This window comes from Balearica regulorum, chromosome 4 (genome assembly GCF_011004875.1).
Source record: "Balearica regulorum gibbericeps isolate bBalReg1 chromosome 4, bBalReg1.pri, whole genome shotgun sequence".
In the NCBI taxonomy this organism is placed as follows: Eukaryota; Metazoa; Chordata; class Aves; order Gruiformes; family Gruidae; genus Balearica; species Balearica regulorum.
The window spans coordinates 49,589,518-49,600,914 of record NC_046187.1 but is presented as its reverse complement, the minus strand read 5'-3'; the positions used below and the strand labels follow the sequence as shown (position 1 = coordinate 49,600,914).

The window sequence follows — 11,397 nt, the reverse complement described above, 5'->3', positions numbered from 1 at the left end:
ATCTGAAACTATTTTTGCCTTGACACCTAAATATTGTACTTTTTAGTACAGAGATGTAGCTCAGGTTTGGAGACAAAACTTTCACTTGAGAAATGTACATATAAATAAAGCAGTAGACATAAAAATGTAACATAAAAAATTGATAGTTTTTTTAACAGATGGGAATAATCATAGAATCATAGAATCATTTAGGTTGGGAAAGACTCTTAAGATCATCAAGTCCAACCATAAACCTAGCACTGTCAAGTCCACCACTAAACCATGTCCCTGAGTGCCACATCTACACGTCTTTTAAATACCTCCAGGGATGGTGACTCAACCACTTCCCTGGGCAACCTGTTCCAATGATTGACAGCCCTTTTGGTGAAGGAATTGTTCCTAATATCCAATCTAAACCTCCCCTGGTGCAACTTGAGGCCATTTCGTCTCATCCTATTACTTGTTACTTGGGGAAGAGACCGACCCCCACCTGGCTACGACCTCCTTTCAGGTAGTTGTAGAGAGTGATAAGGTCTCCCCTCGGCCTCCTCTTCTCCAGGCTAAACAACCCCAGTTCCCTCAGCTGCTCCCCATAAGACTTGTGCTCTAGAGCCTTCACCAGCTTTGTTGCCCTTCTCTGGACACGCTCCAGCACCTCAATGTCTTTCTTGTAGTGAGGGGCCCAAAACTGAACACAGCACTCAAGGTGCAGCCTCACCAGCACTGAGTACAGGGTGACGATCACTTCCCTGGTCCTGCTGGCCACACTGTTTCTGATACAAGCCAGGATGCTGTTGGCCTTCTTGGCCACCTGGGCACACTGCTGGCTCATATTCAGCCAGCTGTCACCCACCACCCTCAGGTCCTTTTCCACTGGGCAGCTTTCCAGCCACTCTTCCCCAAGCCTGTAGCGTTGCATGGGGTAATGAAGTCAAGGGAATTACTTGAGGAATGAATTGGCTTATGGTATTCTAAAATATTGAAAGAAACGCAGTAACTCTATCATTCACCCCAGATACCTGCCTTTCCAGACATCTCTCTGAGGTAATTCAACCTTGGGCATGCTTACAGTTGTATGACCTGTCACATTGTCAGTTGACAAACATGGCCACAGTTCTCCCTTGACACAATATCGTAACCACTGAAATGTTTCTTAGAAATTGAAAATGCATGAGTGTCTTAAACCTATTAAAATGAGTTATAGTTTGTGTAATTTCTGAAATCTTGTTCATAGTAATACAAAGCCAGCAAAGATTTAGGATTAAAAAAAGTAAGACTGACTGAAACTTGGAAAGAACATATTTATATAAAGAAGAAAAAGACTGAGGCTGCACCTGACCATTGCAAAAAATGCTATAAGGTGTGCTGCAACTTGAAATGTCTGTCTGCAGCTTTTGAAATTTCAAGATAGTGTAGGTGGCGAAGCAGGTTGTACCATGGACAATGCCGTAACATGAAATGCCTGACAAGACCTATCGCCCATCAGCACCAACAAGAGACAAAAGAACATGCTCATCTTTAACAACTGGTCTTTAACTAGTGCTTGGTTATGCTAAGGAGGCCGCCTGCAGCCAAGAATATTTATCAGAGGAGAGGCTGCTGACATGGCAAGTGTCTGTGGTTTACTGATGAGAAGGCTTCGTAACACAAGGCCATGAAAGGGTAGGAGATACCATAGTCTGGGGTCACTTTGAAATGAAAGGAACAGCAAGTAAGTTTCAAGTAGGGGCAAGGAGAATCCCTCTTTTCCGAGAACATGAGGTGCAGAGAGAGGTGCTGGAGGGATAGGTCAGGTGGACCTGGGGAAGGCAGAAGTTTCCAGCGTACTGGAATTTAGGGAATTTTTAAATTGGGTCACAATACAGCAACGCAGTAGGCAACCGAACAGAAGGAACGTTATCTAGATCAGTGTAAGAATGGCAAAGGACAGCATTACTCTCTGTTGGTAAGTTGTTTAGCTCCCTGTTTCATGTTTCATTTGTAAAAACTGTTCCTTGTGGGACTAAGTGCCACCTATGGACACTTTACAGTACAGTTCAAAAAATTATGGAATAGTCCGCCAGACTATTTGTCAGCTTTCAATCAATTTAAAAATCAAAGATTTAATATGCCAAATGTTAGTATGACAGGCAACACTGTTTAATTTGTTTCTCTGAAACAATCCTCACACTTTTAGTTTCAGCTGTATGTCAGCTATGCACCAAGACTTTTCGAGGCTTTGGAAACGGGCTGGGATATTACTAGGTATTACGGGACTGATGAAGTTGCAGCAATCTTCATTCTAATACATATAACTAGGATCACTGGATGCTTTTAATAAAGCCTTGTTTTACAACAGTGAACAATCTTAATGCTGCAGCCACCTCCAGCCTTCGCGGTAATAAGGCAAACGAGGTATGGTTGGAGGCTCTTCATTTTCCGAAGTTACCAGTTCCAGGTTTCCGCAAAGACACACTGCTGGGTTGTGCGGGCACACTCACCTGGGAGCAAGGCTACGAACACACAAGGTTAGGCTCTGGAGCACGATGCTGAGCACACACTGTACGCCCTCAACGCACCGTACCGCAGTAAGGCCCATGCACATGCGCTGTCCCCAGTCATGGCAGTTTCCACGCATCACCCTTCCCAAACATTTTGGCTTAAATTGCCCGGATTCAGGTCCGTGACCGTTCTCGTATCTCCACTAACTTGGCTGCAACCCGCCGCAGGCAGAAAACGCCCCGCTGCCTGCTGCTGCCTGTCCCCTCCGGCACCCCTGCGTGGCACCGCCTGCCGCAACCCGGGCGGGAGCTGATGCCCCCAGCCTCGCCGCTGGGCTGCCAGGGGAGGCGCCGTCCCGGCTGCGGAGCGCTGGCCCCGGACAGGCCGGCGGTTGCGGCGCGGCGGGGCAGGTGGCGCGGGGCGGGGACTGCAGGGGGCCTCTCGCTTCCCCACCCCTTCCCCGCTTCTCGCGAGGCTTCTGCCGGCAACCCGGAGGGCTCCGTCCGCCTGTCGCTGGGGCGGAGCGGCGGCCATGGCCGCCCTGCGCACCCTACTGTGGTGGCGCCGCCGCTTGGGCCCCGCGCCCGGCGCGCAGCCGGCGCGGAGGCTGTGGTCCGGCGGCGGGGCCGGGGCGGCGGGGCTGAGGCGATGGCGGCGGGAGCTGGGCTGGGCGGCGGGGGGGGCTCTCGCCGTGTACGTAGGGTACCGGCTGTCCGAGCGGCGGAGGGAGCCTCCCCGGGAGCCGGCAGCCGCCGAGCCAGGCGGGGCCCGGGCGCTGCTCCCCATCCCCGTGGCGGCCGCTGCCAAGGAGACGGTAGGTGTGTGCGCGCCGCGCTCCTCCCGCCTAACGGCCCGGCGGCCTCTCGCCTCCTCACCGCGGCCTCGCTCGGTGCCGCGCTCGGCGGGGAGGCTCGGCGTGCCGGCGACCCCGCCGAGCGCTGTCAGCTGCCCGGGAAACCGGCCGGAGCTGGCGGGGATGGAGGAACGTCGCTCCCCGCCCCTTGGCTGTGGAGATGTCTCTGCGAGGCTGTGGCTGTTGGCGGCGGATCCGCTCCCGGGGCTGTCTCGCAGAGGTGACCCTGCGTGGAGCTGGCCCCTGGGCTGGGAGGCGAAGCAGCCTGCGCGGGCAGGTCCCCCGGGAGAGGAGGGCAGAGGCAGGAGCTTGTCACCCGTCCTCCGTCAGGAGAGAAGAGCTGTCACTGAAGCGTCGTGGTAGGCAGCGGGCGTTGGCACGCCTTGCTGCGCCTCCAAATGTAAACCGTGTGCATCTTCCTCTGCTTTTTGCCTCTGGAGCCGTCCTAGTCAAATCTTTATTTTTCTTTAACAGAAAATATTATTTTGCAAGTGGTACCACCACTGATATAGTGCAAAACCTGGGCTTGTCTTCTTTGTATTTAGGACAATTATATTTCTAAAATGACATTTGCTGTGGAGTGGAAGGTTTATGCAGAGCTTCATAATAAGTGGTAGCTTAGTGCGTGGTGCAAATAAGTAGCGCTTCAATTGGACTAATTCAGCAAAAACATTGCTTGACTAACCATGGGTAACAAAAAACAGTTGACGTGAACCCTAAAAATGAAGTTTCCTTTGATAGGGAGAAATTCCTACACCATGCCAAATGTAACATATGGTAATGACAGGGTTTTTTCATTAAAAAAACAGATATTTTTTAAAATTTCAAGAACTGTGATTAGGCGGTTTGTCCGTATGGTATCTGCTAGGACTGGAAATCAGTGGCGCAAACGGCCTGCTTTCTGTAGATCAAGTTTATCTTATACTATGTTTGGGAAGAAGATCTACATTTTTGCAATGGAGGCCTTGAGCTTAAGTGTGAATGTTGTTCGCCCTTTTGCCCTTCATTGTTAGCCAAAAGGCGAATTCTGTTGGTAGCATCCTTTATAAAGGGAAGTTGAGCCAGATATTTTTGATTATTCATGTACTTGTTGTCTTGAGCGTGTTACTATGGCACAGAGGACCAAAGATAAACTCTTACAGCCTTTCATACTGTTTGATTTGACAGAACTTTACATTGCTCTACTTATCTGGTCTTAATTCTCAGTCTTCTTTCAAGGGAAATATGGCTGCCGCACCCTTGAAAAGTCAATAAATTTAGTGTGATGTGTAACTCTGAATTTTCCCACACATCACTATAAAAGCATTGAGGTTGCAAAGTCAGAATTAAGGTTATGTTTGAATAACTGTAAAATTTTAAAAATGTATAAAATGTATCTTGTATGTATACAGAGACTATTTTTCGAAGACAAACACCAGGGGAGAAAAAGGCAAAGAAAAAAATTAACATGCGTGGTTTTATGCTCATGTGTGGCAAAGGGCTCTAATTAATTTGGTTTCTCATTTGCATAGCAGAAAAATTGGGACATTAACTTGAAACATGTCCACTGAGTTTGTGCCGCCAGACTAAATGCACAGGCTGACGTCTCAGAATACTAGCTTTATGTTGCCATTTTTTATTTTTGAATGAGTGGTCTCATTGATTTCAAATTGCAGATCTGAGCACTCAGCATTCCTGAAAATTGAAGCCCCCCCAAAAATGAGGGTCAAACAGCTGTGGAATATTTGGTCTGAAGTAGTGAGTTCCTGTGCTTTTTTTATTATTGACTGTCATGCTGCAGAAGGGCTTGTATGACAATGGGGAAAGCCACAGTTTGATACCAGATTGAGCTGGTGAACTACCAAGAGTAGTTTGACCATGAGCTCCATCTGCGATCTGCACTCCATTTCTGATTGCCCTCTAGACCTGTGATGAGCACCAACTCTTTCATTACCGGTTTTTAAGCGCCTCCAGAGATGTCTTCCAGGGGAAAAAAGGATGCAAATATTGTGTTCAAATTGCATTGAATAGTATTCAGGATATTCTGCAATGGTATTGTTTTGTAACATCCTTTATTAGAAGGCTGAATTCATGTTGCCTGAGTGACAATAACTTTTTTAATTCCTAATTTTAAGTGCTGAGCTTAACAACCTTACTAGTGTTTAACAGTTTAAAAAACATAATAATGTTTGAAATAGAAAATTCTGTCATGGAAAATCATATAAGTGTCAGTGTTACTAGGATCAAGATTGGAGCTCTTGGATCTACTGCAGAGTGTGTTTGGAGTATAGCTGGAGAATGATAACTTGCAGTTGTATAGATGAGTTTGATGGAAATGTGTTGCACATTTTGCTAGGAGGTTTTTACGATTCTGTCATGTACCAAGCGACAAAGAATGATGAGACTCAAGTATCCTGGGATCCTCTCCATCCGCTTTTGGAAGGTCAAGGAGGAGTCAAAGACATTTCTCCTTTTTCCTGATGCACAAAGTCTGACACCATTTTCTGGGACTTTCTAGGTTTGTCCTTCCCCCACTTTCCTATTTCCTTCACTCCCCATTTCATTTCCAGTCTCAGTCTGCTTTTCATTCCATCAAGGCAAATCCAACATCTTTTTTTTTTCATCCATCCATCCATCCATCCATCCATCCATCCATCCATCCATCCATCCATCCAAACTTTTCTACTTCGTCCTAGTATTTCCATTTGCATGCTTCTTCCTTAATCTTCCCTCCAGCAGGATGCTTTTCTCCGATGCTGTCATTGGATCATTGGAAGTAAGAAGCAGGTGGTGTCTCTGCTCGCCATGACTTGCTATAGAGATCTACAGCAGCTGGTAGAAGCAGTTACACTGTATGTTTCTTGCATCACTCTTGGGGCTCTGACCTGGAATGACCATATAGCAGGTTGAAATTTTGGGGGACTTAGCTAACAAAATGAGGTTTTTTGGGTGAGGGTTTGCATAGGCTCATAACTTACTTTTTAACAGTACAACTACTCAAAAAACCCCAGTCCTGACACTAAAGTGACCGGCCCTTGCAAAACCTGAAAAAAAAACTTTTTTCAAAAGGCTTGCAGAAACTAAACAAAATCTGTCTCCTCCCATAGTTTTTGGTTCCATTTAAAAAAATTTATTCTGAAACATTAGTTGGCTATGGATAATTTCATTTTTAATGGTTAATGCGTAGTAAGCTTATAACTGAAAACAGTATCACAATGTAAAATATTGAGATATTCAAAGTTTTCAAGAGTACTCCAGATAGCTATGGCTTATCCATATTGTTGGGGTTTAACCCTGGCCAGCAGCCACCACACAGCCCTACGCAGCCTCTCGCTCACCCCTCCGCAGTGGGGTGGTGGGTAGAATTGGAAGGATAAAAGTGAGAAAACTCATGGATTGAGACAAAGATGGTTTAATAGGTAAAGTAAAGCTGCGTGCACAAGCAAAGCAAAATAAGGAATTCATTCACTACTCCCCATGGGCAGGCAGGTGTTCAGCCATCCTCAGGAAAGCAGGGCTCCATCACACGTAATGGTTACTTGGGAAGACAAACACCGTCACTCTGAATGTCCCATCTCCTTCTTCCTTCAGCTTTATATACTGAGCATGACGTCATGTGGTATGAAATATCCCTTTGGCCAGTCTGGGTCAGCTGTCTCAGCTGTGTCCCCTCCTGACTTCTTATGCACCCCCAGCCTACTCGCTGGTGGGGTGGTGTGGGAAGCAGAATAAGCCTTGACACTGTGTAAGCACTGCTCAGCAATAGCTGAAACAACCCTGTGTTATCAACACTGTTTTGGTCACAAATCCAAAACTTAGCATCATACAAGCTACTGCGAAGAAAGTTAACTATCCCAGCCAAAACCAGTACATGTATCTAGTCTTGAATTCCCACACCTTTCTTATTTCTTGAGATGAATTTTTGTAAAAGTGTAATAAGTGGAATGGCCTTCTTGTTTCATCTAGGCAGCTCCAGCTGACAGCAGAATAGGTTTCTGATCCCTCTAAATACCGTAAAGGGGGGGGGTTAACCTAGTTTATGTCTTGACTTTTGAAGAACAACTTTCTTCTTGCAGGTCACCTGCTTCCAGATAATATTCATATGGCCTGTGAAGGTATCTTGAGAGTTGTACTTTACTTCAGATTCTGTCACTGAGTCCAAATAATGCTTGGATGGAATATTTAAGAATATAAGGTTATCATATAGACCTTGATAATTAGTTTCTTTGTCCTACTGCTGTCATCTAGTATTTACTTATGCTCTAGTATTTATGGAACAAATAACTTTTTTAAAAGGGTTTTTGATTCCAGGACTAATGCTGATGATTACACAGATATTGATGGGACACTCCCATTCTTGGCCAGTTCAGAACTGAGGTACATCATTTGAGAGTAACTGAAAAAAAAATAATGTTTGAGTCTCCTAGAAAAACAGTGTCAGAATGGTCTGCATGTTCTATGAAACTCTTACAGTGCGAAACCTGATGAGCAACAGGTTTGTGAATTTATGTACAGGTGAATAAGATGCTGTTTGCTAGAGGTCAAGTAAGCTATGATATGTGTCACCAACATGGGGTCAGCAGTATAGCAAACTTTTTGAACAGACAACTCTCACATGGTCAGTGCAGAAAAATACTTGCTAGACCAAGCATATCATTGGAGGTGTTCTGGTAGAGAGTAAGATTTGTTTCAGAAGCAGCATGAAGCTAAACTCCCTGCAGGATTCTCTTTTCCCAGATGCTTTCTGAGAATAATTCCAGTTCTGAGGACTACGGGTTTATATGTGATTACCTGGAGCAAAATGTTGGACACTATAATAAGGCAACAGTTTTAATCCCAGGGTTGCTGCCACATAACATTTCAGAACCAAAGAAGAAGTCTGCACTCAGAGCTGCTGGTTTTGTGTCTGAAGGTTTTGATGAAGACTAAGAGAGCTCTACTGACAGACAGCTCCTTTAAAGTCTAGGAGATGCTTATGCAGAGCGGAAAGCTCTTTGAAAGAACTGTGATTTTGATACAGATCTTCTGTACTGACAAGTGAGAACAGTATTGACCCAAGAAGAGCCCTGATCCAACATACTGCTTAGGAAGTATTTACCTTGTTGGAGCAACTGTGTATCATATTTTTTCAGAGAAATAGAACAATTTTAGAAAAACCTAACCTGGTGTCAGAATTCCTCAGTGGAATTAATGTTTGTCTTCTAGTTCCTTGCTTCCATGCACCTTACTTCCAAAATTCCAATGTAATTTGTAAAGTTTATTAAAATGATCTTGAAAATACCAGTGATGCCTCTATACTCCAGAGATCTTTTCTATAATCATGTTGTCATTGTGTAAAGGTAGTGAACATCAGGTCTCTATTTTTATGAAATATCCTATGAGAATCACTTCCTTCAGAGGTGATTTAGGAATTAAAGGGGAGCAGGAAGAGACAGACACAGAATATGTACTTTATCACGTTTCTTGTAGGCACACTGATTTCCAGGAGAAGGAAGCCGCATACTTCAAATGTTTCCAAAGGTTTTTTTCCCAGTACCTCAGCGGTACTGTCAAACTGTCTTTGTGAAAATACTCAAAAGGTCAAGTTTATTTGTAGCAGCACATTTCTAAGTGGATTACATCATGTATTTCCATTTCTGTGAAATGAAGAACAAGACAAGAACTCCAGAAAGTAAGACAAACTCCCCTACAGAGGAAACTCTCCTGCTTGCTTTAAGAGATGCTGTTCCAAGAGATGCGTAAAGCATCATTTTTACGAGAAACACTTGCAGCTAACATTTTTTTAATAAGCATTGTGCATTTCATGTCATAGGTCAATTGCCAGACGTAGAAAGATGGTTTGCTCTTTGGTTGCTGACATCTGAAGCTCCTCACTGTCATCATACTGAGAAGGATACTGCTTACCAGCCAGCTGCAGTGAGAGCCATGCTAAAGGAGAAGGAAGGTTTACCTCTATGTTCCTCAAGATGTTAAAAAAAGATGATACATGTTTGGGACAGACAGATCCATCTACTAGTATGGTTTAGTCTTGCATGCAGTGAAGCATATGGACATGTATAGCAGGATGTACATGCTGAGTGAAGGTTCTTGGAGAACTATTAGAGGTTAAGTAACTTCCATGTGAAACTAAGAAGGACTGTTGGAGAATATTTTAATGTAATTTTGGAGGATTTCTGGAATAGCTGTGCTTACAGGTAAACATTGTCACCCCAAGGATTTCCTGTAACAGAACTGTATTTGAACAGGGCCCTTTTTACAGCATTTTAAACACATTCCAGCTTCCTATACTTGTAAATATTTTAATATAATAATGTCCTTATCTCAGTGAAGCAGGATCAACTAACAGAATTGTTGGCTGTACTACATCTAAGTAGTCTGCTAGAAATATAACTTCGGTAAGCATCAAAACAGTTTTGTCTGTTTTGGGATTTTCCCACACTGGGAACTTGACGTTTAACCTTTGGCCACCCAGCATGAAAACAAAATTGTACTACTTTTATCTACATGGGAGCATATTAAATAAGCCTGAAGTCAAATATAAACGAAGGAAGTAAGGAACAGCATTGCTTTGAAACCCTTTTTATTTTAATAATTTGCACAGATTCTCATTGATGGAAGACAGATTACTTTGCAAGCAAAAATTCAAAGAAACTCACTCGAAATAAATTAAAGATTAAACTACTGTAACAACAATATTTTTGACTGCAAGCAAAAGGTACTTTCAGTAGTAAATATTGGCTTCTTTAGCTAAAATAGTCTCACCTTTATCTCAGTTGGAAGAAGCAAGAGAACACTGATTTGACTTGGAACACAGCAAAGTTGTGTTTTTTTATGTGATACTGTTGGAGCTTTTTGCCTCATATGCATGCACACACAACATGTATATTTTTACGTATTTGTTTGGTAAAATATTGTGCATTATTTGTAGATATTCTCAGAATCTGGGAGTATTGTTCTGGGTTTTGATAATGGATTATTGCAGATTACTGCTGCAGAGCTTTATGAGCTTGTAGGCATCTAATTTTTCTAATTTTCAAGTGAAAAATCCTCATTTAAGCTTGTCTCTATGGAAAAATGAGATCTTTTGCCATGGAATAAAACTTCAGAATTAACTGACAATGTAATACGAGACTTAACAGGGAGAAAATACAGAGGGGTATCACTCGAAAAGAGGTTCTGCAGGGAACGCTTTCAAACTTGATTGTCTTAAAAAGGTTCAGTGTCCATAACAAAGACCTTCATCTAAAGGACTACTACTCTGTGAGACATGTGGTCATGTTACTGTAGCTTTAGATGGCCCTCTAAATGCAGTACTTCTAGAAAATAGTTTTTAGGAATTTTATTAAGTCCTTGAAATATGTTAGTGAGAGAGCATTATCATCATATTTTTATTTGCATAAGACATTTTAAACTTTTGAGGCCTTTTCCAGATATTTTAGGCTGTTTGTAATACATTTGTAGCATAGATTTACAATGGAAGCACATGTAATTGAAGGGTGATAATCTCCATTCAGAGAATACGCTGCCAAATTACTATATGGTCTTCAATTTAGTTTTTACTTACCTTGTTTTGATAAGCTGATGTTAAAATGGACTTTCTTATGGGAAATGTTACCCTCTGTTTCCATTGACTGGTAGTGGTTTGCACGTAAGTGCTGAATCCATTTAATCTATTTCAGAAAGTGCTTTGAAATGTCTCCTCTGTGTGAGAATTAGGTGTAGTATGTACCTTTCTGTGTTAGGGAACAGCAAGAAAATAGGCCAAATCATTGTTTTCTCCTCAGCTGATTTAAACTGAGCTTAGAAGAGCCACACAGTCTCTGTTCTTGGTTTTGCAGAAAGCAGATGGAAGCCAAGGCCATGCATAGCAGAATCCCAGAAGGGTGCTGTGTTCCCTCTGCAATCCTTCTGCAAGGGTATGGCACAGGAGGACAGGGGGTGGAAGGTGAAATACAGAGCAACAAGGTACCAGAGTTTGAGGGAGGAAGGACAGAAGGATGATAACCATGAACTGTTTGATTACAACTATTAATAATAAGACTTTTTTGAGAATAGGGAAAAGATAATATATTGTTAGCGATTGCTGATAAGCTTTAGTCTTGCCT

The 11,397-nt window shown here is 43.3% G+C and overlaps 1 protein-coding gene across 10 annotated transcripts in view; it reads left to right on the top strand.

Moving 5' to 3' along the window:
- Window positions 1-2,947: 2,947 nt before the first annotated feature.
- The window catches only part of MICU3 (mitochondrial calcium uptake family member 3), a 54,209-nt gene continuing 45,759 nt past the window's right edge, over window positions 2,948-11,397 (top strand). For 8 of the 10 annotated variants that reach the window (XM_075752070.1, XM_075752072.1, XM_075752065.1 and 5 more), the window contains exon 1: window positions 2,948-3,274. In XM_075752070.1, the coding sequence (XP_075608185.1) occupies window positions 2,993-3,274 (282 nt within the window). In that variant the 5' untranslated portion in view covers window positions 2,948-2,992. Of the gene's footprint in view, window positions 3,275-7,741; window positions 9,397-11,397 lie in introns of those variants that run through there. The other 2 variants (XM_075752073.1, XM_075752074.1) reach the window with 2 other exon arrangements.